Here is a 27734-nt window from a genome sequence, read left to right as displayed (position 1 = left end):
GGAGTATGGAAATAAGGACTCTTTGGTGATTGATTTCCAAACCGAGCGCTGAGACAGAGAAAAACAAACCGCAGGGAGATGCAAAGAAATCTGCCTGTGGTTGCTCTGTCCAAGCAGGGAGCGCCCATTCCATTCCATTCCTCCCAGAGCACAGAAACTGGCCTTTTCCTCCCTGATTTGTTGTTACACCTTCGGGATTTCCAGGAAAAGGGCTGTTTGTAAACAACACATACAGTAATTATGAAACCCCATCAGTGGTTTCTCTGAGCACACAGGCCTGCAGGGGTGGGACGGTGCCACCAAAGTGCTCAAAAACACCTAAAAAAGCCCAATATCAAGATCAAGACAATATTATTATTATTATTATTATTATTATTATTATTATTTCTTACTGTGAAAAAATTTACTCACTTTTCAGTCCTGAGAGCAAATTAACAACACTGAATAATGATAATTTACATTTTTATATATATAATTAATTGTATCTGATATGTTCTGCAGTAAAGAAGAAAACATCTGTAACAGGAGCTGGACTTCCTTGTGAGTCCCTTCCAACTCAGAATATTCCATGATTCTGTAAATATGCAAAGAGCAAGAGTTAAAAACGGGATGAAACTGCAAATAGAAGGAGAAAGTAGTACAGTATTTTATGCAAATGAGAAAACTGATTGCTGGTTTGAGACGGGCATTTCAATTTTAAATTCTGGGTCTGAATTACTGAATAAGTCTGGTGGGTTTTTTTAATTCCACCTAATTTTGTGTGGGGCTAATTTTGAGTGGTCTGTCAGGAGCCCGGAGGAGTGAGGAGGTGCATCCGCTGTCATTGCAAATTGATTTCTGCCCTTCAAGAGGGAAAAAAGATCCCAGCCCTGCACTTTGATTAAATTAGAGGCCCATTAACACGAGCTTTCTGGCCCACGATGAGGGCAGATAAAGTGACCTTGATGCACGGAGCCGTTTTCCAGCCACCCTGGGACGCGGCGGGAGGAGCTGCCAGCCCAGCACCATCCCTGCTGCAAACTCAAGGGACAAACACCAGGATTCACGGGCTTTTGACTCCTCACACGAATAACACTGTGAGCCTTTGCTGCTCCAGAGGAATCCGAGTCCCGGCGGGATGAAAGGCTCGTGGGAGCAGAGCAGCTCCTGTGACAGGGACTGGAGATTGCAGCCCTGGCTGGATTCGTCCCAAAAGGGTGACTTTGGTCTCACCTGGGCGTGTTGATGCCTTTGCTTTGGCACTGACGAGAGCTGGACCAAGGAAACCACGCTCCTGCCCCAATTCCACAGCTCCCAGGAGCTTTCCGTGCTCCAGATCTGCTCGTTCCTGACCCAGGGCATCAGACACGGTGTGTGTCACGTCAGCCGTGGCCTCGATGATCCTCGTGGGTCTCTTCCAGTGCAGGGTATTCCATGGCCAGGCTGCACACAGGGGCTGCAGCAGCCCCCTGTCACCTGCCCGAGGGGCTCAGGGACATCTCTGCACATCCCACGGGCTCCAGCTGGAAGTGGTGCTGGGATCAGGATGGCAAGCAGCTCACCTGCACAAGTCATTACGGCAGTTAATTAAGCAATGAAACAACACAGGATTCAGGTCCTTAGATCAAACCTCCTGCAGCAGCAGGGCCCTGCCGGGGGGTCCTGAACACACGACACCCCAAGGCAGAGCACAGAGGTCACTCTGCCCCAATCCTGCCCCAATCCCTGTGTAAGCTCCAGAGCCTCACCTGTGGCTGTTTTCTCGGAGGGTCCTCACTGAGCAGCACTTGCTGTGGTGTTTGTAGGGACCTTTCCCAGTCTTTGCACTCCTGGCCTGTTTCCAGGGCACACGGAACTGCCCAGAGCTGTGCAGGAGCCCAAACCTGCTCGGCAGCCCTGGCACCTGCTCGGGAGCCAAGGGCAGCCCCCGCCCCGGGCACCACTCTGATGAGGTTCCCAAATCCCAGAGCAGCTCCTCCCGGGAGGGGAGCGCCGGGAGGGAGGATGGGGCAGAGGGTGCCTGAGCGCCAGGGACAGCATTGGGTGTCTCTGCTCTGGGGCTGTGCCTTACCCAGGGCTGGGAGGGAACCCAACCATCCACGAGCCCACGCCTGCTCCAGGCTCTGGCACCGCGTTCTTCCCCCTGGGCCTTGGGGAGCCCCCAGGACCACCCTCCTGCACTGGGGCACAGCAGAGCCCAGCATGGTCCAGCGAGGCCCAGCACGTCCTGAACAGCAGAAGAGCCGCCTTCTCTCCCTTTGTTTTTGCTGGGGCTGCAGGGAAAGGGGGAATGCGAGGCTGGACTGAAGCAGCCACCCATCACCAAACCTCCGGCTCCTTCCCCATCTCCCTGCAAGCTCAGCCTGTGCCACAAGCAGAGATGCCACAGCGTGGGGAAGGCACACGGAGCCTTTCTGGCACAGGAGCACTCACTGTCCCCAGCACGGGAATTCTCACTGTCCCTGGCACGGGAACCCTCCCTGTCCCCGGCGTCTCAGCCCTGTATGACCACGCACTGTCCCGTCGCAGCCCTGGACCCAGGAGCAAGGAGCAAAACACTGAGCCGGGGCTGAATTTGGGAACTGGCAGTCCCAAAGCCCCCGGGAAGAAGAATATTCCCTTCTCCCTTACTCCTGTCCCTGAGGGAGTTGCTCATCCAGCTTTGCAGTCGGAAAGAAAAGCCCTGACGCAATCCTGCCGTTGCCATGGCGAGGAGCCGGGGCTGCTGCGCTTCCCTGGCCAGTTACTGTGACTGGGATTTACCCAGTTGTGGGACAAAGCCACAGGGGATGGGGGACTGGATCCACAGGAATCAGATCCATAGTGAGTGGGGGGATTGAAGCCACAGGGAGTGGGGGAATTGGATCTGCAGTCATGGGGGGATTGGATCCACCGAGAGCAGGGGGATTGGAGGCACAGGGAGCAGGGGGATCGGGTGCACAGCAAAGAGCTGGGATGCACAGCAGCATTGGGATACCCAAACCAGAGTATTGGGAAATGAGCCGAGGTGAGGGGGGATTTGGGGCTGGGAATGCCGGTGCACCCCGGCTGAGGTGAGGGGGGATTCGGGGCTGGGAATGCCGGTGCACCCCAGCTGAGGTGAGGAAGATGGTGAAAATAAGCATGTGGTAACCATGGCAACCATGGAAGTGCCTTGGCGCTGAGCAGCAGATTTATCAGGGCCGGTGCTTCCCAGCCAGATTATGGAAAACCAAATCCCGTGTGTCAGGCCATCCCTACCTGCCCAAACACAGCCAAATTTAGAAACAACTGCACCCAGCACACAGCGGCTCTGGCAGCAGCCCTGTCACCCCACGTGGGCCACAGTCAGGTGTTGCTGTGGGATTTGGACCCTTTTCCAGCACTCCCAGCTCCCCGGCATCAGCACAACATTCCAGACACCGTCACACAGCGATGCTTTACCAGCATAAACCCTTCCCCTGCCAGCTCTGCCGTGCTGGAGAGCCTGGCCATGCCACGGCATCCAAACCTGCCTGGAAAACCCAGGTGGGGGCTGCCCCAGCTGCTGCCCCGTGGGGGGCTCTCCCTCCAGCATCCCCCCGCGCGGGATGTGGCTGCTCTGGTGTGGGAAAAGCAGCAGCAGCTGCAGTGACGTGCAGTTTGTTGCTCCCACCTTCCCTCCTGTCACCCTCCCGGCTGCATTAAGGACTCAGCTCAGTTATATAAGCGCTCATTAATCATCATCTAAGAGTATTTGCAGCATGGAGTTCTTAAGGGCAGGAGATGCTACCCAAGGACAGGACAAACAGCCTCTGACCGCGCGACACCGAGAGACCTTGTGGGACGGAGGGCTGGAGACGGGGGAAGGATTTATCCACAGTCAGCAGGGGGAAAACTGCCAGGAACCAGGAACACAGCATGGGGTGAATTACACACTGAGGGGAGCCAGCCCTGGTGCTGGGGGAAATCGGAGCTTTTCCAGACCCCTCGTGCCCCTCCACACCCCCCCTCTCATCGGTGGTGGCACCGCCTCAGGCCGTGGGGACCAGGTAGAAAACCTCACACTGGGGTTTGCTGCCACAATTTGTGGTGTGGCCGATGGTCCCACACCCCCCTCAAGCCCGTGCAGGGTGGCCTTTGGTCCAGCTCCCTGCACAAGGGTCCTGGAGCTCCCCAGAACCCCGGTGTCCCCCCAGGACCCCATGTCCCCCCTCTCTCCCTCTTTGCTGCACAGCTCCTCGCCGTGTGCTGCCGTGTCCCTGCGAGGGCACGTGAACCACCTTGAGCCCCACAGCCCCCCCGGGCAGGTCGATTGCCGTGGGCACGGGGGACGGCCCGGGCGGAGCGAGCCGGGATCTGCGGGAACAGCCGCGATTGCAGAAATCCCTGAACTGCAGCATCAACGCTTTTTCCTGCCCAGAAGGTTCCCGCGCCCTCGCATGAGCTCATCCTGCACCGTCCCCCTTCCGCGCCTCCCGTAACCCAACCTCTCCCAGCCCTGCGCCGCAGAGCAGGAATGAGACACGGCAGCGGAGCAGATTCTTGGCTCCCTGGGTCACTCTCCCCGCGCTGCCTCTCGGGAAGCTCCAAGTCATGCGACTCCTTCTCTTTTTTTCCCCTTAAGGTGGGGAAACGAGTCCGGAAAGTTCCCCCGTGCTCCCCCCGCGCTGATCTGAATGGAGGCAGGTAGAGGCAGCGTCTCTGCCTCCAGCAGCACCACACCTGCCCTGGGAGCCGGGCGTTCCGCAGGGAAAGGCCGGATCCTGGCACTGCACAGGCTGGTACCACCCAGATCAGCTGCCCCGAGCTGAGGGAGCAACTCCTGGAGCAAAGAGCTTTCTGGGAGCTCACCCCTAGCCCTCCGTGGGGCAGAAGGATGCCCTTCGTGGAGCAGCCAAGACCCCCCAGCATCCCACTGACCTCACACCTCTGCAAGGAGCCACAGTGCTCATCCCAGCCCATCCATCCCACCTCCCAGTGAGCTTCCTCAGACAAACCTGCACAGAAACCTCTTTTCCCCCCAGCCCTCCCTGTATTGCTGCCAGGGAGGAGACGGGTGCCAAGAGCCCCTCTTTGGGGTGAGCTGAAGAGGAGTGGGGGGCTGAGCCCCCCCGTGCCCTGTCCCCCTGACAGCAGTGCCACGTAGCCCCGCGCCGCTGGAATCCCTCCCCCGAGCCCGGCAGCGCAGGAAGCCGCAGTTGGCTGCTCCAGCAACCCGGAGCTGCCCCAGAAAGCTGAGCTCCCCCAGCGCTGCCGTGCCGGGAGCTGGACATGACCTGCTTCCCAACGTGGGATGGAGGATGGGATGGAGCCGCAGGATCCACACCAGCCCCACGCCCCTGAGACCAGCAGAGACCACCAGGGACCGACACCGGCCCACCCGGGGCTGAGCCCCCTCCTCAGGGCTCTGGAAGCCCAGAAAATGCTTTGTTTCCTCCTGGCTGCTGGGTGACCCCGTCCCAGCTGAGGGGTGTGGGGACATTTCATCTTCAACAACATCTCAGAGCCCCCTCCCCTGCCCCCCCAGCCCTGGCAGCCCCTCACCCCTACCCGCAGGCTGCGGGCGAGGGCCAGGGGCTGGCGGGAGGGGGGCTGCCATTGTTCTGCACAAAGGGGGGCCCTGCCAAGGCCCCCCCGCAGCGTCCCACGGGTGCCGTGGTGCTGGGCGCTGCCGTGGCCGTGGCAGCAGAGGGCAGCCACGCCACACGCACCGATCCTGCCCACGCGGCACCGCACGCGTGTGCCCGCGCAGCCCACGCTTGTGCCACGGCCCCGCTGGCAGCAATCCCACATCACCCCGTGCCCCGGGGTCCTGTCTGTGTCCCCTGACTCCTGGCTGCAAACGGGGCTGATCCCAGCCCCCGGCACCCCCTCAGCACCCCCAATCCCCTGCAGGGCGCTCAGGGCTGCAGCACCAGGCTCTGCCCACGTCCACGGGGTCGAACACGTGTGGCCAAAGCAGGCGTGGGTTCCCCACGTGGACCCTCGAGCGCAGGGGCCGTGGGTGCCAGAGGGTGCAGGGAACAGCAGGAGCTACCTGGGGGCAGGCACTGCCTGCCTGAGCCCCCCAGCCCCAGACCCCCGGGGTCTGCAGCTGCCCGCCTGTGCTGGAGGCGGTGAGTGGTCCCTGGGTGGTCCCAGGGCTTCCCCAGAGCAGGGCCCAGTTCCAGCCCCTCTGTGCTCCCCTCACATGCCAGAGCCCCCCCCCTGCCCCAGACCCCCTGCAGCCCCCCCGTGGGGTCCCACTGCCGGCACGGTGCAGTCACCAAACACTGCTGGGCCCCCCGAGCCCCCAGCACGGGACACGCATGCACATGTGCAGCCACACGCCTGTGAAATCACACACGTGTGTGCAGCCACACGCCTGTGAAATCACACACGTGTGCACGGGCACATGCCTGTGAAATCACACATGTGTGCACGGCCACACGCCTGTGAAATCACACACGTTTGTGCAGCCACACGCGTGGATCCAGCAGCCCCCCCGGCCCCGCGCCGTGGGCCTGGGCCCCTCGGCAGCCCCGCGCTGCGCCCCACGGCAGCGTCACCATGGCAACGCTCCAGATTTATCAATGGAGACACTGCGGGAAGGCTCTGGGGGAGGCGGGAGGGAGGGAGGTCTGTGAGAGCTGGCGGGGAACAGCCGGACAGACGGAGGGTGCAGGAGGGTCTGTCCCACTTGCAGTGCAATGCACAGGCAGGGTGGGGGTGCATGTGCACACGCGTGTGCCAGTGCCAGGGGAGCACCAGCACGGTACCCTGGCTGGAACTGGGGGCTGGGGGGCTCCGTGCCCTGCGTGGGCACAGAGAGAAGGTCCTGTGGTGGGGCAGCTGCTCCCTGCCTGCATCCCTGCCTGATCTCCTGTCCTTGTGGCTGGTGACAGCAGCAAGGGACAGAGCCAGCGGCGGTGGCAGGTCCCAGCTCCAGAGGGAGCCATGGCCGATGCAGGAGTGGGGGACCCCGATCCCAGGGAAGTGGCTGACACAATACCGGGGGTGTCAGGGCCCTGGGGTTCCCCCTTCCTGGGGAAGTGCTGCTGGTTTTGCACGCGGGCTGTGACTCAGGCACCCGACTCTATTCCTGTCCTGTCCCTGACTCAGCGTGTGGCTCCAGGCAGGACACGCTCCCCCCAGCCCCACGCTCCCACCATGGGGAAGGGGAAGTGGCACAGGGACCCGAGGAGCAGCAACATTCCCAGCCTGTGTGGGCCCCTCACCTCGTCCCCCCTCAGCGAGGCAGGAGCAGCAGGGCACCCGCACTGACCCCCCAGGCTGCACCCCCTGCCCTTGGCCTCTCCCTCCCATATGAGGCGCCCCGACGCCTGGGGATGGGCACAGCTGCCCACGTAACCACACCCGGCAGGAACGTTCCCTGCAGCCGCTTCCAGGAAGGGCTGGAGAGGAGGAGATGGGGATGGCGGGTTCACACCAGCTCAGCACTTTCGCAGCCCTCGCCAGCCCCGTCACACCCGGCTCATCACACGCCTGCTCACACCCACCCCCCCAAGCCCGCCCCGGGCCCCCGGCCAAACCCACAGCAGAAAGGGTGGAAAAAAATCCAGTAAACGACTGACTGACCGTTTTCCAGCCTCCCCACAAAACATTCCTGACGTTCTGGGTGTGCGTGCGCACGAGGCCGCGGGTCACGCTTGGACTCGCTGGTGGTGACGGCACAGCCCCACCGGGGGTCGGGGCGATGGACCCTGTGCCAGGGCACAGCATCACTCACGGCCCCCGAACAGAGCAGGGCCTGGGAGAAGCACCTTTAGGCTGAGAACAGACTGAATTCGGCTCAGCAGTGGGACCTGCAGGTCAGGGGCTGCAGGACCGGGACGAGCCAGAGCCGGGCAGTTGGCTGCCACCCCCAGCTCGCTCCCAGCCCAGCAGGCACGTGGCTGAGCCGCAGGGTGCCCGGGCAGGCCGGCCGTGCCATGGGCTGGGTGGTTGCCTATGGTTGGGTTTTACACCTGCAGGCCCAGGGAGAGGCCACAGGGGCCCAGCCCAGGTGAGGCTGGACCTGGGAAATCCCCGGCTCTGGGAGCCAGGTGCCCGCCCGGCTCCGGCCACTGCAGCTCCTGAGCGAGGGCGAAAGGCAGGTGTTTGTGGATCCCAGGAATCACCAGGGCCCGTCACCCCCTGCCCCAGGACCCCCGGGACCGTCCTGCCGGCTGTGGGGCAGGGGTTCCCTGTGCATGTGTGTGCCTGTGACACCGCGTGTGGCGGCAGCTCCGCTGCAGGGGCTCGGTGACCGGGGTGCACCGACGGCTCCCCGGTGCTGGGGCGAGGAGGAAGCTGCCGACACAGACTCGCCTGTTTGTTTGTTTAACACATGAGTCATTCCCCGATCACAGCGTCCCCGATCACGGCGTCCCTGTGTCCGTCCCCACCTGCCTGTGCTGACTCACTGCCGGCCGTGACACCCCACTGCCACCCGCCACTGCCACCCCCCGGCCCCCGGCCCTGCGCAGGGGCTGCAGCCCCTCGGGGACACATGGGGTCCACTCAGGAGGGCGAACACCGCCCTGCTCGGCAGCACCTGGGGCAGGAGCTGGTGAGGGCCAGGGCTGAGGGGGCTTGGCCGAGGCCAGTGGCAGCACTGTGCAGGGTCACAGGTGGTGACATAGGGCAGGAGGCCGCAGGCAGCGTGGGCAGTGTGGGCCAGGGCGATCTCAGCAGAGCCGGAGCGGCTGCACCAGTCATTGTGAAAGTGAATCTGGTGAGCAGGGCCTGGGAACGGGTGAGTGGGGAGGGGGCAGCTACTGCACCTTGCTCTGACTCACTGAGGCTGCCCGTGCCGTGGCACTGCACCTTGGGCACTGTGTGGCACTGCCAGCGCAGCACCCCAGGCACTGCACAGCACCAGTGACGCCAACACAGCACCCTGAGCACTGCACAGCACTGCTGGCCCCTGGCTCAGCACCTCAGCACCACAAGGCACCACTGACTGCCCCCCTCTGCAGCCAGCTGTCCCCTGCCCAGGTCCCCCGTGCTGCCTGTGGCACCCCGGACCCCCACCCGCCACTGGGCTGGCAGCCAGAGCAGCTGCAGAGCCTGGTGCCAGAGGTGGCCGAGCGCCAGGGGCAGGTGGAGCCGCTGCCACACCCCACCCACAGCAAACCCAGGGCAGGTGGAGCAGCCCCAGCCCCTGCACAGAGAGGAGCCCCCCGCGTGGGAGCTCGGGGCAGTGCCTGGCACCGCTGCCCGGGGGTGGCACAGCTGCAGCTGCCCGAGACACCCCGGGAAATGTGCCCGAGCTGGAACCCCGTGCCCAGCTGGGGCGGGAGTTGAGGCGGGAGTTGGGGTGGGTCGGTGCCACCCTGAGCGCCTGCAGCTGCCTCCTCTCGAGTGCCCGAAGGCACTGGGGGTCCCCACGGACCCCATGGTCCCCATGGCCCAGGGAAGGGGCACGTGCCCCCAGCATGGCTCCCAGCAGCCCCACGGGGACCCCCAGAACTCGCTGTGCCCCACCGGGCCGGCCGCAGGTCCCAGGGGCTCCACGTGGCCGCGATGGCCGGAGCGGCCGGGGGGGCGGGGAGCGGCAGGAATCCAGGCCTGAGTCACGGCTTCCTCTTCGAGCCCGTGAGTCATCCCGGCAGCGCCAGGCGACTCGCACACGGCTGCATGTGAGGGCAACCCCCGGCGTGAGCGCGGCCCTGAGCACCCACCCACCCCAGCAGCGCGGCCACGGGGGCTCAGAGCACACCCAGACACAGATGTGCCCGAGGGCACAAACACTAACACGTGTGTACACATGCACACGTGTGCTCTCGCCTGCCCATGTCCTCCACGTGCACAAACTGCAGGAGAACCCATCTGTGCAAGGCACACACAAGTGCAGCCGTGGGAGGACCCGCGCTCAGCCCCACACCTACCTGGAGCACTGCCCTGTCACACTGGTACCTCAGCCCCTGGGCTAGAGCCCACCTGTGGGGCTGAAGCTCACCTGTGGGGCTGGAGCTCACCTGTGGGGCTGGAGCAGCCGCTTCTCCACCTGTGGCTCCTCTCTCCAGGTGCCCTGGGGAGGCAGAAGACGCTGTCTGGAAGATTCGTCCAGCTCCAGTTCCCCCCCATCCCCCTGGCCCCTGCCACACTCTGGAGCTTTCTGCCACAACCCACATGGGCCCTGCGCCATGGGTGCCCACGGCAGCACATCTGTCCTCCCCACACAGCTGGACCTGGGATGCACAGGAGGGTGGGCACAGGGTCTGCCCAACCCCCCCCCCCCCCCCCGCACACAGAGCCGCGGGTGCACACGTGTGACCTGCACACACCCTCATGTGCAGGACTGGTGCACCCCTCTGCCACCCTGCAGTTCGCACTCCTGACCCCACAACCACCGCACTCCCTGCAACCCCTGGGGCGTTTCGGGGGGGCCCCCCACCACTCTGGGGGGTGGTTTGCACTCTCCAGCGCCGGAGCTCAGTGCCACGACCACAGAGACGGGGAGGGGGGAGCGGGGAGAAGGTCAAGGGTAAGGCAGCGCGAAGCCCAGCCCACGATGGAAACCGCCGGGGCCGGGCTGCTGCCCCAGCCCGGGGGGGCGAGAGGGGGCCGCCCCCGCCGACGTGGCGGCCGCTGCCCGGGGCTCGGGGGGCTGAGCGGGCGGGAGCCCCAGGGGACTCCTCGCCCTCCCTGCAGCCGTGCGAACGCGGGGACCCCCGGGCACGGCCGCCCCCGGTCCCGCCGCCAGGAAAACGCGCCCGCCCCCCCCCTCCCCGTCCCGCACACGGACCCTCGGGGCGCTCCCAGGCCCCGTCCCGGTGCGCACGGGGGGCTCGGGGGGCGCGGGGACCCCCGCTCGGTACCGGGGTGTGCGGGGGGGGCGGTTACCACGGTAACGGGGCTCCTCGCGCGCCGGGATGAATGGGCCGGGAGCGCGCGCGATCTATGAATGAACGAGCCGGGGGCGCGGAAAACCCGGGGCGGAGCGCGGAGCGCGGAGCGGAGCCTGGCGGGTCCAGCCCCGCAGCCCGGCCGGGCCCCGGGGGGAGCCGAGGGGTCCCTGGGGGGGGCCCGCCTTCCTGCCAGCCGCAGGGCCCCAGCCCTGCCCAGCTCCCCCTGTTCCCCCACCTCCGCCTCTGTAAGCGGTTCCCAGAAGGCAGGATGGGAGGGGGGGCAGGATGGAGGCGGGGAGGGGGGGAAGGATGGGGGGAGCGGGGAGGGGGGCACCGCCTCATCTTCCCAGCAGGGTCTGGGTCAGCCCTGGGTGTCGCCGTCCCCAGGACGGCCCGTTCCCAGCACAGGCCAGGGGTGGGGAGGGGGCATTCCTGGGCTGCCTGGGGGCTGAGTCAGCCCTGGCCACCGCAGCCACGCGCACACGCAGAGACACGCCGCGGCCACACACACAGCGTGTGCATGCAGCAGAACACACGCGTGTGGCCATGTACAGGCACACGCAGCAACATGAGTGTGCAGATCCACAGAGCTCAGCTGCAGCCGCGCACTTGGGGCACGTGTGGGCACCCACAGCAACACAGGGAGCCTTGGCCACCCAGAGACACAACATCCGCTCTCAGGGACCGTGTTCACATACATGTACACACACGTGGATCTGCGGGGGGGTGCAGGCACATGGCCCCCAGCAAACCATCCTCCACGCAGCATAGCCGAGGGCTGAGCACCTTGCAAGAGTGACTGGCACACATGGGGGCCCCTTCAGCACCCCACTCCTGTGTGATGGAGGCCAGGGGCCCCCTGGGATGTGGCTGTGGGGGCGTGTGGCCGAACGTCCCCGGGGCTGCGTCACCGCTGACGCACTGGCACTACCTGTGGGTCCCGCTGCTATAAATAGCCCCGTGCACGCCCCATCTGCCGCTCGCACAGCGGCTCCGGTGGGGGACCCCCTGCTCCGTGCCCCCTGCCCCACCGGGCCCAGGTAGCCCCACGCCAGCCCCAAAAATCTGAGCGGTGTCTGGAGGGAGCGCGGTGGTGGTGGCACTGTGCCACCTGGCAGGGCCCGGGCTGGCAGGGCCGGCGCGGACGTCACCAGGGCTCCTCGAGGTCCTCGTAAACACGGTGACGCACCGGCACTGCCCTCTGGGCCCGTGTCCCCTCGGCCCTCCACGGTGTCTGAGACCACGCTGTGGGGACAGGACCCCCAGAGCACAGGCTGCAGAGTTGGGTGACACAGAGAGTCAACCTTCGCCCACACCGGAGTCACCGGGGCCATTTAAGTGTCATCCTCTGTGGAGGCCAACTGGCCCGTGTCCTCTCTCACAACACGTCAGCTGGGAGATTCTTTTGGGGGGGATCTCCATGGAGGTGGGGAAGGGGATTTGGGGTCTTTGCTGCTGCCAGGGGCAGGCAGCCTGATTGGGACACCCAGTGAAGCTCCTGCTGCTGCTCTGTCCCTTCTGCGACCCCAGCCCAGCGGGTGGGGGGCCCTGAGGATGGGCTGGCGCCGCGCCCCCTGCCCCACCACCCCTGTGATGTCACCGCCCAGGCACGCCGGGCTCTGCCGGCCAGGCTGGGGGGGCTGAGGAGGCCCTGGGGCTGGGCAGGACATGGGGGGACCCTCTGCCCCCCCGCCGGGCTGGAAGCAGGCCGGGGGTGCCGGGGGGGGGAGGGAGGAGAGAGCTGCGCCCACACCCACCCCCACACCCACACCAGCCACGTGTGCATGGCTGTGTTCACACACATGTGCACATGCAATGCACACAGGCTGTGTGTGTGCAGCCTCACAGAGCAGTCCAGGGGAGCTGCAGCCCCTCACTGCAGATGGGGTGCTCAGCCTGCACTCCAGAGACCCCTGGGGACCCCAAGACCCCCTCCAGCCTGGGCACGCTGGGGCTGCCCCTCTAGCCGGGCTGTGGTGCACACGTGTGCACGCTGGCTGTGTGCACACGCGTGTGCAAGGGCCCGTGGACACGTGTGGGGCAGTGGGAGGCCATGGGGAGCGCCCTGGGGCCGTGGCCGGCGGGCGGGGTGAGACATTCCTTGCGGCGCTTGTTATTTTATCTGGTTCAAAGTCAGTTCCTGGAATGTTTTTAATTCCAGGATCCGTCCCTGCGCCGGCAGCTCCCGGCCCCCCCCGGCTGCCTCTGCACCCCACGCCTGGGCTGCCAGCCCACAGCCCGGCCCCACGGCAGCACTGGGGCCTGGTGCAGGGGCCTCAGCCCTCCGGGGTCTCTGCGCCCTCAGGGGTGCCCGGGGGTACCCATGGGTGCCCCAGCCTTGGCAGGTGCCCCAGAGCCGGGTGGGGGGACTGTCTGCAGCCCCGTGTGGGGGCCGGGGCTTGCCCCCACCTGGGACCCCACTGCGGCAGACGCCGCGTTCCCAACTTGTGCCAGGGACACGCGGCAGCGTCGCCCACCCGGCGTCTGGCACCACCGTGCCAGCCCCGTCTCTCACCTCAGCCAGCGCCGGGCACAGCGGGGGAGATACCGGGGGGCTGCGGGGCTGGGGCTCCGTGACGTGCCCTGTGCCGGGGGGGAGCAGGAGGCGGCCACGGGGGTCCCAGGGCCGTGGGGGCGTGGGGTGGGCACATCGGGCACAGCCACTGCCCTCGGACGGGGGGTTCACACACACACACGGGGGGCACACGCGTGTTGGCAGGCTGGGGGTGCGGCGAGCTGGGGGTGTTTGTGGGGTGCTGTGGGGGGTGTGCAATGCGAGGGCTGGGCGTGCAAGGACTGACGTGCTGCCCCACGCATGCCTGTGCCCGGGTGTGTCCGGCACCGCGGGGCCGCAGCGTGGCCGGCGCCGTGGGTGTACACGGAGCCCACGGGTGTGCCGGGAGCCCTGGGAGCTGTGGGAGCTGTGGGTGTTTCCTGGCGCACCCTCTGCAGCAAGGGCTGGGCGGAGGGACAAGGGGGGCACCCGCGCCAGCTGCCCACACCCAGCAGCCGTGGGTGCACGGACACACACCCGCGTGCGTGGGGACACACCCGTGTGCATGGGGACACTCCTACATACACACACACCCCTGTGCATGGACACACACACACACACACACACACACACACACCTGCCAGGTGACACCCACGCTGCCCCCCCGGCAGGCGCCACACCGCAGGCATGACGCTGGCGCTGTGGATTGCTCCATACTGGGAGCACTGGGATGAGCACGGCCTGGCAGCAGTGCCCGGTGCTGGCCAGGCTGGGGGCAGCGAGGAGGAGGAGGTGGTGTGGCACAGTGCGGTGCCCCATGTCCGGGCTTGTCTCCTGCCGTACCCCAGACAGCTCCTGCGGGTGCCTGGCCCATCCTGTGCCGTGCCATGCAGTGCCGTGCCGTGCTCTGGGGCCTGTCCCAGCTCACACCCTGCAGCACCCACGGCTCCTCCAGGACTCCAGACCCTGAGCTGAGCCCACGGGATAGGAGTGGCTCTTGGGACCCCCAGGAAGGCTGGGGGTTTGGGGTCCCTGGGGGAGCCCCCCCAGCGCCATGGCTCGTGTGCCCCCCCGCACGGCTGCTGGCGCGTGTCCCTTTGCGCACACGCGTGTGCGTATCCCCCGCGTGCCCTCCCGGCAGCCATTGCCTTACAAGGTCTCCGTGTTGCTCCTGCCGCGGTCGGCGGCTCTTCCCGTTGCCAAATTTGGCACGGGCTGGGGGTGCCGGGGGGGCCGGGGGCTGCCGGGGGGGGCCCGGGGGCTGCTCTACCCGAAATGACGTCAAAGCAGGGCGCGGGGTGCCCGGTGCAGCTCCTGTCACCGCAGGAACCTGAGCTGCTTCCGCTCCCGCCCGGCTTCCTCCGGCACTCGCCTGCTCCTGGGGGTTTGGGGTCTGGCCAGCTCCCCACGGCAAGAACCGCCGAGCCCCCCATCCTGTCCATGGGGTGCTGAGTGCCCCACGGAGCTTTGGATTGTTCCCCCTCCCCAACCCCTGCAGGGACAGGGCATGGGGGATGGCAGGGGACACATACAGGGGACACAGGCAGCCACCTCTGCCCCCTCCCCAAATAACAGTCCCCCATGAGGATTCATCCACCCCCAGGTGTGCCCAGGGCCTGAGGGTGACAGTGTCATCATGCCACCATGTCACTGTGTCTGTGTCACAGTGCAGTTCCAGGGGTGTCCCAGCCCAAAGGGTCCCCTGCCCTGGCACCACAGAGCCACCGACACCCCGAGGCTCCCCCAGCTCCCTCCCAGGGAACCTGGGGCCATGGGAAGGGGGTCCCGTGGGTGGGATGGCACTGACAGATGTCCCCAGGGCCATCCCCATCCTGTCACCTTTCCCGGGGCAGGGGAAAGCCACAGGGACACTGACCTGCAACTGCAGGTGGGGAAACTGAGGCACAGCCAGGTTTGTGGCCATCAACCCCCCACCCTGGCCTGCGGCCACCCCGCCGTGACACAGGAGGCCAGGAAGGGAGGGAGGGAGAGAAGGAGCCAGCACCTGCAGCCAACCCAGCTGGTGGAACCGGCCCAGCTCCTCCAGGTGGGACGGGACCAGGAGCACCCGGTCGGATGAGCCCCCGCAGGGCCCCGGGCCTGGGTCCGGCACCTGGAGAGGGTGGAAAGAGCCCGTCCTGGAGGACGGGGCAGCTCCATCCCCCCCCTCCTCCTGCAGGTACACACACGTGTGTGCGTGCTGAGCACACGCATGGGCACCCGCATGTGTGTGCACGCGTGTGCGGGGCTGGGCACATCTACCTGGACAGGTGTGCAGAGCACGTGTGGAGCTGAGGACACAGGGCCCTGTGCGTGCACAGGCACACGTCATGCGTGTGCACAGGCACAGGGCTGTGGCACTGAGGGCAAGGACCTCAGGGTGCTGCAGGCAGGCTGAGGGGGTGCCCAGCTGTCCTGTGTGCCCACCCCCCAACACCAACGGGGTGCCCAAATGTCCCCTTTCCTCCTCCATAACAACACCAGGCACGGTTGCATCCAGACTGCCCAAATTTATTTCAAAAATAAAAAATAAAATATTAAAGACCGAAAAAGCCTCGCTCTCCCCCCCGCCCCCCCTCCCCGAAACACACACAAAAAAAAAAGACTTTTACAGACAAAAAACACGTCACGTGGGGGCTCTATTTGCACAGATCCTGACGGAAAAAAATCCAAGTCGGACAAGAAAAAGGATCCTACGGCCTATGAAGACTATGTCAGTATTGGCTCAGTCGGGTCATTAATGTCTATAAATACCGGCCCCGCGGCCGGGACCGAGTTTGGGGTTATTTATTCAGGTTTTTTCTCTTTTTTTTTTTTTTTCTTCTCCTTTTTTTTTTAATTTTTTTTTAAGTTAAAAAAGAAGATCCAACCACCCAAGTGGCGGGTGGGAAGGAGTCCAGCGACTCGGAAGTTGGGCTCGGCCGCGGAGGGAAAGCGCCTTGGCTTCTCCCTCCCCAAACAAAATTAACATCCCCCCAAAACAAAGCCCCCCCACCCCGTCCCCCCTCCCCGGGCTGCGGCGGCGGGGCCCAGGCACACACGTGTCCCCCCCAACTGCCCGGGAGGGCCCAGCCCCGCAGCCGAGCAATGCTACATATAGAAGGGAAGGAAAACAAACGGCCCCCAAATCGGGGGGGCTCCAGCACCTCCGAGAGAGACTTCACCTCCTCCTGCCTGCACCGGGGGGTGACGCAGGGGGGGCCCAGAGCACCCCCCCGAGCCCCTCTTCACAGCAAAGCAGCAGCTTCGATATGTCCCGGGACCCCCCCGGGGTGTCGGGACCCCCCATTCCAGGCCGGGGAGGCTGCGGGGAGGGGGCGGCTCCAGCTGCTCCCCCCTCTCCCCAAAGCCAAGCGATGGGGGGTGGGGGGCTCTCCCCGTGCCACGCGGGTCGGCCCGAGGCGTCCGGTCGCAGGAGACGGCGGATCTCGAGGAGCCCCGGATCTCGAGGAGCCCCGGCCGTGACACCCGCGCTGACCCCCCCGCAGGGGCGGCGACAGGACCTCCCGGCACAGTCCCCCGGGGCCCCCCCGGGCACGGGCTCTCTATGCTACGACAAACTCGGATTTCATCTCGGCCTTGACCTCCGGCTTCCAGACCGAGTCCTCGAAGTCCAGGTCCAGGCTGCCCTCGCTGGAGACACTGCTGTTGCTGTTGGTGCGCCCGGCCTTGCGGTTGGGCACCCAGTGGTACGGCGCCCGCGCGTCCCGCCGCGCCTTCCGCCGCAGCCGCTTCTGCTGCAGCAGCAGCTGCAGCCGCTCCACCTTGCAGCGCGTCGCCCGGTTCTCCGTCTGCCTCAGGCGGTCCCCTGCGGGGGAAAGGGGACGGGGGTCAGGGGGGGCTGCCGTGGACGGCTGGGGGCAGGGGACATGCAGGCCCCCAGGCAGCCGCTCGTGGCACGGACGCGCGGACACCCCCACAGCAGGGGAAGGGGGGTCATGGGGGCCTGCCCTGACCCACATCCCAGGGGATGCACAGCCCCCCACGGCACAGATGCCTGGGCACCCCAAAAACCAGGGTCCCCATCATGGTGCCAGCTTGTCCCCGGTGCGGTGCAGCCCTTTTTGGGGTGCAGGGTCCCCACAACAACACTCCCTTTATACCCAAACAAGGCCCCCCCAGATGGACAGTGTTGGGGTCCTGGCAGAGACCAGAGCTGGGGGTGACCCTGAGAAGCCCTGGCCATGTCACTGGGGGCTGGAGCCAGCCAGGAGCTGCCCCCCCAGTCTGGGAGAGAAGGAAGAGCAAACCCTGAGGGAGACGAGCCCCCCCCGGGCTGGCACTGTTGGTTTCACTTCTTTCCTCTAAGCAAATCGAGGGTCTGGGGCGGGCACCTCTGGCACCTTCCGGCCCCGGGGGGCACAGGCGCGTCCCCAACACGCCGGGGGGGGCCGTGGGAGCCCCTGCCACACCCCACGGGGTCCAGCCCTCCTGCCAATGATTGACACCTGTCAATCATCCACCTACCCAGCCCCTCTCTGCTCATCCCGGCCACAGCCCCCAGGGCGATGGGATGGACCAGGGACCCCCAGGAGCTGTCGACCTTAAACCCCGACCCCTCCACACTCGGGCAGCCAGACTCACCGCTGGGCTTGCACATCCGGATCTGGCTTTGGCACTGGACGACAGGGTGCAGGGGGGGGGCGGCGGCCGCTGGCAGCGACTCTGAGGTAGTTTTGGTGGCGAGGTCCGGGGAGGCAGGCGGTGAGGACGAGGAGGAGGAGGAGAACTGCGTCTGGCAGCGGAGCTGCGTCAGGGACTGGGGCATGCCCTGGTAGTGTCGCGTGGCGCTGAGGAGGTCGTTCAGGATCTGCAGGATGGTGCCGATGTCCCGCCGCGGCCGCCCGCTGCTGTCCTGGCAGTTGGGGTGCAAAGTGCCTGGAGGGGGGCAGAGGTGGGTGTTAGACGAGCAGCCCCCCCAGATCCACAGCCCCACTGTCCCACATCCCCCCAGCCACAGCCCCGGGAGGCTCAGCCCCACGTACCGGAGAAGGTCCCTGAGAAGACCCCGGGCGCGTGGTTGACGAAGCTCTCGATGACCCGCCCCGGGCTTGCGGGATCGGGCCGAGGGCGCCGGGCTGCTGCCTGGGGAGCTGCTGCTGCGGGAGCCACAGTCCACCTGGGAGGGGAGAAAAGCGGGATCAGCTTCTGGGAAGGGGTCTATGGGGGGCACACAGCCCTGTTCCTGCCTTCTGCCTCCTCCCAAACAGCCAGGTCAGGGGCTCCCAGGCAGGGAGCAGGGTGCAGCAGGCACCCCCAGCCCCAATTTTACTGGGACACAAGGAGCTATGGCTGTCCCACCCCTCCGTGCACCAGTGTCCCCAGCCCTGGGAGTCCAAACAAGCCTGCCCCGCCCTGCTGTGCTGTGTGAGGGGAAAAGGGAAGCAGCAGCAGCAGCTCCTGTCCACTCTTGGGGACAGGCAGGGTGTGGGACAGGCAGGGTGTGGGACAGGCAGGTAAGAGCCTGGGTTACACCCTGTCCCCTGAGTCCCTCCCCGGGACCTGGGGACATTCTGGAGGCCAGACTGGGGGACAACCCTGTTCCACACGTGGGAAACTGAGGCAGGGACAGGCATTGCCACGGCAGGGCTGGGAAGTTCACGGCTTCGCTTCCCTGCCCCAAAGACCCCGGGACCCCCTGGGCTCACCTCTGAGCAGGAGGAGACCACGCTGCTGTTCACCGTCTGCGCGCCGGCCCCGTGCGAGCGGAACATCCCGGCGGTGATGGGCGCGGGGTGGGGGGCGTTACAGTACACGGGGGGGCCGGCGTGGCGGGCGTGGGGCTGGGGGCCGGGCTCTGCTGGCACGTGGGCACCACGGGATGCGGGCGAAGCCGGAGCCGGCGGCGCCGTGCAGCGTCCGGCAGTGGGGGGCTGGCGCTGGCCCCCGCCTCGCGCGGCTGGCGATGAGGTGCCGGTGCTGGAGCTGCCCCGTGCTCTGCTGGGCCGCCAGCTGCAGCTGCACGAACATCATGTGGTCCCCCACGCGCAGGGCCAGGGTCAGCGGGGACCGGCCCGACAAGAAGTCATTGACCTGCGGAGAGAAGGGACCCCCTTCAGCTGTGGCGCTCAGTGAGACCACACAGAGACCCCCCCACCCCGGTGCCAGGGAGGGGGACGGTTGTTGCCCCCCTGGGGCCAAGCAGAGGAGGGCAGTTGCCCCCACAGGTCTCCTGCAGCCACAGGGACCGGTCATTGGGGCAGGGAAGGGGTGACACCCCCCACAGCCCCTCAGCCGTGCCAGGCTGGCGGGAGAGCTTGGCTGCTGTCCCCGTACGACCCTGTTCCAGTGCCAGCTCTGTCAGCTGACGGTGCCGGGGGGTATTTTTCTTCCTTCTGCCCTTCCTGCCCTTTATTCCACAGCAGCAAGATGCCCTCCCTGCATGGCCACCCTCCCCAGCACAGATCCCAGCAGCTCCCAGTGGGCAGGGACAGGCAGGGGCTGCAGCTGGGGCCACCCACAGCCCCACACCCGGCCCCGGGGCCAGCACTGCTGCTCTGGCCAGCCCAGTGCCCAGGGAAGGGGTGCCCCCGCAGGCACGGGGAGAACGGGAGGGGGCAGGTGAGGACACGCTGGGTCCTTGCATGCCCACCACCGTGACTCAGGGCTGCCAGGCAGGGAAGTGCAGCCCACCTGCCCCCTTCCCCACACCGAGGGCAGACTGGGGGGGGGCAGGCCCTGCCCAGCCCGGAGGCTCCAGCTCCGGCAGGTGATGGAGCAGCTGCAGCGCAGAGACAAGAGCTGGGGCCTGACCCTGCCCGGGCTGCAGCTGTGGGGGGGGCCCCAATCCCCAACACCTGCCACCCCCAGCACAAGCCTGCTCAGCCCCCACGACACATAAATCACTTGGCAGCTGTGCCAGGGAACAGGGGAGCCCCCGACATCCTGGCGGGGCTGGGGCAGCCGTGAGCCCCCCCAGCACCCCCTGCCCTGCAGGGGCCTGTGCCTCTCGCCCCCGCCAGCCCGGGGCTCACGTGGGGCTGTGGGCAGGACGCGGGGTCAGGGCTAGTGGGGATGACGCCACCCCCCAGCCGCGCTGTTCCAGGGCACAGCAGGGCCCGGCTTTCCCAGCCCGTCACGTGCGGTGCCGCGCTCGGCTCCCGACGTCACCCACCCACACCCCACGGCACCTTCGGGGCGCAGCCGTCACCCGTGGCGGGACCAGGCGAAGGATCTCTGGCAGCCCCCCCACCCCCTGCCCCCAGCGCTGCCGAGCGGGGCCCCCCCGGCCCCGGCCCCGCTCCCCCCGCTGCCGCGGAGGCCGGATTCTGAGAAGCCGTGGGAAAAGCAGCTTTAAAAATACCAGCAGCAAAGCCCCGAGCGTGTCAGGCGGAGGCTGCAGAGGAAGGGGTGGGCGGGAAGGAGACACTGCAGCTCTGGACAGGGAGGTTACGGGGCGAGGGGGCGGGAGAGGACGGCGGGCACGCACATGGGCACGCGTGTGCACACGCGTGTGCACGCACAGAGCACCTGGGCACAGGAAAGCGTCACCCCCGCCCCCGTCCTGCCTCAGTTCCCCTGCCCACAGCAGCCTGGGTGGCCTCACACCAGGCTGGCAGCCCCATCCTCACTGCTCAGCCACGACCACCAGCCACGTCCAGAGCTCCAGCCACCTCCTGACCACCGGCCACGTCCAGAGCTCCAGCCACCTCCTGCCCCTGCGTGGAGCTCCCCACGGCTGCTGGGCCACCCCAGCCCTGCTGCTGCTCTCAGAGTCAGTGTAGGGGGGGACATTTCACACAGGGACCCCCCACACCACATCCACACACCACTTACCCATGCTTGGGAAGGGGACCAGTCCCCTCCAGCCCCCCCCTCCAGCCCCCATCCTGTTCCCACCGCGCTCCTGAGTGGGGAGTGGGGTCTCTCACAGCCCCCTGGCCCCACCCCACACACAGGGGGAGGCAGCGGGGCAGGACCCCTGCCCCAGCACCCCCCCCTGTCCCAGCCCTGGCTCCGCACCCCGGCGTTCCCGGGGGAGCCCCGTGCACATCCCCGGGGCCCTCTGACGTCAGTGGCCTCCCGCTCCCCGTGACTCACCCCGGCCTGCCCTGCCTGACCCCTCGCCAGCGTCGGGAGAAACCAGAGCACCCCAAGCCCCGCCAGGCCCGCGCTGCCAGCACTTCCCAGGGGCACCGAGAACCACCCCCTCGGTCCCCAGCCGAGGGGGTCCCAGGGCCCCCCGCAGCACCCCTGGGGCTGGGCCGTGGCCCTGAGCCGGCCGGGTCCCCGCGGCGCCCCAGCTCCGGGGCTCCCAGCACCCGCCCCCGCGCCGCTGCCAACCCCCCCGGCGAAACCAGCCCGCTCCAATGCAAACACGTCCCACCCAGCCGCCCGCTCGGCCGCCCACGCCGGGAGGACCCCGTCCCTCCCAGCCGGCTCTGCCGCGGGGGCCAGCACGGCCCCGCCGAGGGGGCTGGGACCACTGGGCCCCCCAGAAACCCCACACCCAGGAGACCCCCGGGGACCCTGCCCAGCCCTGGGGGGCTCAGCCGCACCGTGCTGGGCTTGGGGCCCGCGGGGATGGGGCAAGTGTCTCCCGGCTGCTTCTCAGAAACGCAGATGACTCAGAGAACGCCGCATTCCCGCCTCGCTCCGACGCCTGGCCCCGCGTCACCCCCGGCCCCCAGCCCCAGACACCTCCAGGCCCCCCACTCTGGGCTGGCAGAGAGTGGGAGCTGCCCCCAGTGAGCCCCTGCCCCACATGGGGAGAGCAGCACCCCCAAATAGGCACAGCGAAACCGTCCTGGGAGATCCAGAGGGGAAAGACAAGGCCAAGGCAAATATGAGAAAGGGGGAGCAGGAAATGGCCCCACATCCCCTGCAGGGTCTCCAGTTGGGCACAGCCGGGAACCCCATCTAGCCACTTGTATCGGTGCCCAGGGGTTTTTCTGTGCCAAGGGGGGCAGAGGGACAGAGCCCCCAAGCCACATTCCTCTGGCTGCAGCTCCCGGCCCTCGAAGAGCAGGATGTGTCCCCCCCCCCAACATTCCTGGGCAGAGGCACTGGGGGAAGGCAGAGCCGAGGCAGAGGGACCGAACGGTCTGTGGGCTCCCTGGAAAGCGGGGGCAGCTGTGCGGGGCGGAAGGAAGCGCGGGAGCATTTCCAGGAAGCCCCCGTGCCCAGCAGCCACTTCCCCAAAGGCTGGGGAGGGGGTGGCAGCGCCCCGGCCCCCCCCCCACCCCCAGAGGAAGCGGCTCAGCTCTCCCTGCACTCCGGAGGCTGCGTGACGCAGGCAGAGCCCAGCAAAGCATGAATGGGAGGAGTGGTTTCCTGCCCCCCCTCCCGCCGCCCCCCAGGTGCTGGCGGTTCCTCCTGCTCAGCCCTGGCTTCCTGAATCACCGACCGGAGGAACCTGCGGTGGGCAGGGAGGTGTGGAGTCGCTTCCCACAGCCAGTGCCAGACCGTAGCCCGCCCACCCACCCTCCTCTGCCCTGCTGTGCTTGGCCGAGGGGGCCACAGCCCAGTGCAAGGGGCACCCCGAGCTCCATGGGCTCCTTGGCTCCCCAGTCCATCCCACCCCAGTGTGGAGCTGCACAGCCTCACGAGAAATACCTGCAGCCCTGAGACCGGGACATGCACTGGGACCCTCGGGCTGGGCTGCCAGCACCAGCCCCCTCTCACAGCTCTGCACCCCAGCTGGGATGGGCAGCACCCCATGAGCACCCTGGGAACCCCGGCAGCCTCTGGCACAGGGCTCCGGTCTGAGCTCACCCCCCCTGGCCCACATGGGGTTAAACCAGCCCCCAAAAGACAAGGTCACCCCGGGCAGCCAAGGGCACTGCAGGTCAGTCCCTGCAGGCAGGGCAGCTTGGCCCTTGCCTCATCCCCACAGTGTGGGGGAGCACAGTCATGCCCCCACCGACCCCCTGTCCGATCCCTGGGCTCAGCTCCTTCCCCAAACTCAGTGAGGCGGGTTATAGAAAACCCAAAAAACCAACCCTTAAAAAAACGAATCTGCAGCATCAGCCAGAAAAAGGAAGGAAAGAGTTTCACAGCAGTAACAGAGACGGAAAACAAAGGAGCGGGGCCTGCGCAGCTGGGGGTAAATTCCACCTTCGCGGCAGGAGCCGGCGGCTGCGCGCGCACCCACGGCTCACCCACGGCTCTCCCACCCTGGGAACGCTTCCGCCCCATGGCTGAGACCCCCCAGCAGCGAGGACCCCCCACCCTCCCACCTCCCACCCCGCCAACTGCCAGGAACTCCACAGCGATTCAACCGCGGCCCCCGCCAACGCCGCCCGCGGGCCCCTCCACACCCCCCTGCTTGGGGCCCGGCCCCCCAGCACAAGGCCACTGAGCAGGGACACGGACAGGGACACGGAGAGGGCCAGAACACTCGGGCACAGTCAATCCCACCCCCCAAGGATGGCTCCAAGGAGAGGGGGAAGTGCCCTTTGGGCACGGGGGAAGCTGGGCTCTGCAGCCCCACAAGCCCCCAGCGTGGCCCTGCCAGCCCCCTCAACACCCACAACACGGGGCAGATGGGCAGCCCTGTCTCTGCACTTCGGGGTGGGCAGCTGGGGGGGTCTGCAGCCCCACACCCCCAGGCAGGGCCCCGAGCTGCCCAGCTCTGCCACCGACCTGCTGTGTGACCTTGAGTGAGTCACTTCACCTCCCCAGCTCCCGGCTTGTTTGGGCTGCGAGGCTGTGGTGCGGGACCTCCCCGCGCCCGGCGCTGCTCAGGGTGACGGTGCCCGCCCCGGGCACCACCCTCAGCATTCCCAGCCCTGCTGAAGCCCTCAGCATTCCCGACCTCAGCGAAGCACCAACGCCAAAGCTTTTGGGAGGGGAAGCAGAGTGAGGCCGCCGCGGTCCTTTTCCCCCACCCCCCGCCTTTGTCTCCATCCTGCCTCGGCATCCAGCCCCTCACCTGAGTTTCAGTTAAGCTTTCCAGCGCTTGCATCACCGACTGTTCTGGCCTGGACGCCTGGGACTGGAAAAAAAAGGAGGAGGGGGGGGATTAACATTACAAATGCAGCGAAGGAGGGGGCGTCCGCAGCAGGAGGGAGGGATGACATGTCACTTCCACTATTTCTACACAAGCCCTGAGAAAGGAGTGAAATATTAAACCTGCTGCCGTGCCCAGCCCAGTGCTGCCTCCTCAGCGAGGGCTGGGGCAGCAGAGCCTCGGGGCTGCCAGCACATCACATCCTCATCCTCATCCTCGGGGCTTTAATAATAGACAGGGACGAGTGGGAGGGAGCAGCAGGAAAAGGGCACTCACCATCAATCCAGCCTCCACGGTGGGCACCAGTGTCAGCTTGCTGCCTTCCACGACCCCCAGGTCCTGCAGTTTGCCAGAGCTCAGGCGGCTGTGGGGAGAGATACCAAAAGCGGGGTCAGTGCAGGCCAGGCAGACCCTCCGGGGGGACACACGAGGGGGGACACCAGCTGCAAGCCTGCCTGCTCCCAGGGGACCAAGCCCACCCACCCCAAGCAATTCCAACCCCTGACAGGCAGGAGGGAATCCCGGCACCCCACTGCTCAGCTGACCCTCAGAGGGGGAGCTCACAGTGTGGGGCACCCCTGCTCCGGGCATGGGGCAGCAGCCATCGGGGTGAAGGGGTCAGCGAGGAGCTGGGCTGGGGAGGGGGCACGGGGGGCGGCTACACGGCTTCGTGGCACAGGAAACCTGCCCACGGGGGGAGGCGGTGGGAGAGAAGCTGGGACAAACGTGGGCGGGGGAGGCAGCACTGTGAACGTGCCCCCCCCGACCCCGTGGGTGCCGGCAGATGGACGCGGTGTCCCCGCGTGTCCCCCCTCCGATCCGGGAGAGACTCTCCAAGTTACTCCGGGCTCGGCCCCACGCGGGCCCCGCTCCACGCGGGGGGTGCGCAGCCCCTCGGCCCGAGCCCCCGGCAGACAAAGGCCCCCCCGGCGCTGGGGGCTCGGGGGGGGCCGGACCGCGCCGCCGCCGGGGCTGAGCCCAGAACAAAGGGCCGGGGCACGGCCGGGCCCCGCCGCCCACAAAGGAGCCCCGGCAGGGCCGGGCGAGGGGGCGGCGGCCGCGCTCCGGTCCCGGCCCGGCGCCCCCTCCCTCCACCCGAGTCCCCCTCCCTCCCTCCCTCCGGCCCGGCCCCCGCTCGCCCCCGCCGCGGCCCCCCGGGCTGTCCCCCCCCCCCGCCCCGCACAGGAATGGGGCCGGGAAGGGGGAGGGGGCGGGAGCCTTTGTGCGGTGCCGAGCCCGGTGCGAGGGGGCCGCCCCCGCGCCCAGCCCCACTGCCGGGGGGCTGAGGACCCCGGGCCCCCCGAGCCGCGCCGAGCCCCCCCGTGACGTACCTCTCTTTGTGCAGCAGCGCCAGCCGCTCCTTGGGCACCTTGAGGCGCTGGGACAGCCGCCGCTTCAGCCCCTCCACCGTCTCTTCGGCGGGCACGGAGAGCTCATAGCGCGTGCCGGTGGTGGTGTGGATGTAGAGGTTCATGGGGGGCTCGGGCGGCCCCACCTCGCAGGCGGGAGCCCCGCGGCTGCAGCTCCTGGCGCCGGGCTGCGGGTCCATCCGCCGACCTGCGGGGGCAGCGGCGGTCGGTGCCGGGGGGCGACGGCGGGACGCGGCGCGGGGGGTGCGGGAGCGGACAAAGGAGAGAGCGGGGCCCGCTCCGCCGCACGCCCGGCGGGACCCACGGGAGCTCCGGCTGCGCGGCGAGGCCTCGGGCGGGGGCCGGGAGGAGGCGGGGGGCGGCTGTGGGGGCGGGGGGGGGTCCCCAAGCAGGGCTGCACCGGGCGGGCCCTCCGCGGCCCGGGCGAAGAAAATAAAATATATATATATATAAAAATAAAAAATATAAAATCCCCCGTGCTCGCCCCGCTCCGGTGGCTGCCGCGGGAGGGGGGCGGCAGAAGCGGCGCTGCCCGTCCCTGCCCCTGCTCTGCCGCCTCCTTTCTTTCTCCTCGCCGCCGCTCTGCGCTCTCGGAGCGGGGTGTCGGGGGCGGGGTGAGGCCCGAGGCCGCGGCGAGGGGCGGGGAGGCCGCGTCGCTCCCCCCTCGCTGGGGCCGGACCCGCCGAACCGGCCGCCGCTCGCGCTGCCGTGGGAGCACCGGGGGGAGGGAAGTTACAATGTAGCAACGTCCCGGGGGGCGGGGCCTCGCCCTCATTCACTCCGGCTCCTCCGGCGGCCGCGGCCAATGGCGGCGCGCCGGGCGCCCAGACATCCGCGGCGGCGGCCAATGGGGGGCGGGCGCAGGCTCCCCACGTGGCCCCGGTGGGCGGGGCGGCCCGGCCGGATTCCTCCCGCCCACGCGGCCGCGCGGCCCCGCCCCCGGCCCCGCCCCCCGCGCGCCCTCGCGCCGCGCCTGGAGCCATTCATAATCCCGGCGCACAACAAAGGGGCGCGGGGCTGGATCGGGGGTCCGGCCGGGCACCCCCTCTCCGCGGGGGTCAGCGGGCTTGCCGGGCGAGGCCCGGGCGCCGCGGAGGGGTGAACGCGGGACACGGGCAGGCGGCGGCCCCGGAGCGCCGCGGCGGGGGCGGTGAGCGGCCCCCGCACCGGAGGAGGCCGCGGCGGGAGGTGACTGCCTGCGGGGCCGGGCGGGAGCCGGAGCCCCCGGAGCCGAGTGACGCGGGGACACAGAGGCGGAAAGGGCGGAGGGGACCCGCACAGTCACCCGCGGCCGGTCACACCCGCCCGGTCACACGCACCCGCCCCGTCACCTTCCTTAGTGACGCCGTTACAGCTACGGGGAACCGTCCCGACACGGGGCTGAGCCCCCCCCGCGCCCCCCAGCACGCTTCTAGCTCCCCGATCCCCAGTCCTGCAGCGGGGACCTCCCCCCCAGCGGCCCCAGCCCCGGCTGCCCCTCCCGGGGGGCGGAACGGCCGCCCCGGGGCTCCGGCCCGGTACCGCACCGGGGGGGCCCGGGGGGGCTATGAGTCAGCAAAGCGCGGGCGCCCCCTGCCGGCCCCGCCGCGCCTCCTGCGCCCGGGGGGGCCGCGGGGGCCGCACCGGCGGCCGGGAGCGCTCACCGAGCCCCCGGGCGGCCCTGACCGAGCGACCGGGAGGCCCCGCCGCGGTGCGGCCCGGGGCCGCTGCCCGCCCGCCGGGACGGAGCGAACCGGCCCGGGCAGCCTCCCCCGGGACGCCGCTCCCCGGGACGCGACGGGGATCGAGAGGGGCGCACCGAGGTCCCGGAAGCCGGAGCGAGAGGAACCGACCCAGCTCCCGTTCCCCGAGGGCAGACAAAGCCCTGACTGACCAGGGACACGCTGGGTCCCGGCGGGTGGGCAGCGCTCCCGGACACCCCGAGCGGGGCTCTGTCGTGAGTGCCCCCGGGAGCCCCGGGGAAGCGGGGCCACCCCGCCCGCTCCAGGGAAAGCAACGTAGTGAGCGCGGTCCCGGTCCGCGGATCCCCCCGCACCCCCACCTGGGCTCCCTCCAGCCCGGCGCGGCCCCACTCACCGAGCGCGGCCCCGCGGATCCCGGCGCGGCGGGAGCTCAGCTGCCTCCGGCGGCAGGAAGAGGGAGAG

General features: G+C 67.8%; 3 protein-coding genes across 3 annotated transcripts; 1 reads left to right on the top strand and 2 right to left on the bottom strand.

Moving 5' to 3' along the window:
- Nucleotides 1-79: 79 nt before the first annotated feature.
- LOC127481552 (uncharacterized) lies at nucleotides 80-5798 on the bottom strand. The gene is made up of 3 exons (XM_051810979.1): nucleotides 4938-5798; nucleotides 1728-2252; nucleotides 80-1541 (listed from the first exon to the last, which is right to left on the bottom strand). The coding sequence occupies exons 1-3, from the start codon at nucleotides 5420-5422 to the stop codon at nucleotides 1538-1540; spliced, it is 1014 nt and encodes a 337-aa protein (XP_051666939.1). The 5' UTR covers nucleotides 5423-5798; the 3' UTR covers nucleotides 80-1537.
- A 10888-nt stretch (nucleotides 5799-16686) lies between these two features.
- On the bottom strand, nucleotides 16687-26492 carry MIDN (midnolin). The gene is given in 10 exon segments (XM_051810949.1): nucleotides 16687-17077; nucleotides 17854-18147; nucleotides 18255-18309; nucleotides 18311-18388; nucleotides 18918-19033; nucleotides 19036-19092; nucleotides 19095-19302; nucleotides 24143-24205; nucleotides 24497-24584; nucleotides 25552-26492. Coding segments are annotated over 10 exon segments (1440 nt in total). The 5' UTR covers nucleotides 25770-26492; the 3' UTR covers nucleotides 16687-16814.
- On the top strand, nucleotides 26396-27462 carry LOC127481589 (translation initiation factor IF-2-like). The gene is made up of 2 exons (XM_051811026.1): nucleotides 26396-26472; nucleotides 26670-27462. The coding sequence occupies exons 1-2, from the start codon at nucleotides 26396-26398 to the stop codon at nucleotides 27460-27462; spliced, it is 870 nt and encodes a 289-aa protein (XP_051666986.1).
- Nucleotides 27463-27734: the final 272 nt, after the last annotated feature.

This window comes from Manacus candei, unplaced genomic scaffold (genome assembly GCF_025592945.1).
Source record: "Manacus candei isolate 608988 ecotype Guabito, Panama unplaced genomic scaffold, ASM2559294v1 h1tg000080l, whole genome shotgun sequence".
Classification (NCBI taxonomy): Eukaryota; Metazoa; Chordata; class Aves; order Passeriformes; family Pipridae; genus Manacus; species Manacus candei.
Note: the sequence above shows the minus strand (reverse complement) of the source record. Positions and strands in the feature narration are given on the sequence as shown.

What these genes read in the sequence shown, in the direction of transcription:
- LOC127481552 (XM_051810979.1), bottom strand. Translation starts at nt 5,422, where the DNA reads ATGTCCCCACACCCCTCAGCTGGGACGGGGTCACCCAGCAGCCAGGAG. An exon ending in GAAAAGAGGTTTCTGTGCAG is followed by an intron (nt 2,253 to 4,937) that starts GTTTGTCTGAGG and finishes CTTTCCCTGCAG; the next exon opens with CCCCAGCAAAAACAAAGGGA.
- LOC127481589 (XM_051811026.1), top strand. Translation starts at nt 26,396, where the DNA reads ATGGCGGCGCGCCGGGCGCCCAGACATCCGCGGCGGCGGCCAATGGGG. An exon ending in AGGCTCCCCACGTGGCCCCG is followed by an intron (nt 26,473 to 26,669) that starts GTGGGCGGGGCG and finishes TTGCCGGGCGAG; the next exon opens with GCCCGGGCGCCGCGGAGGGG.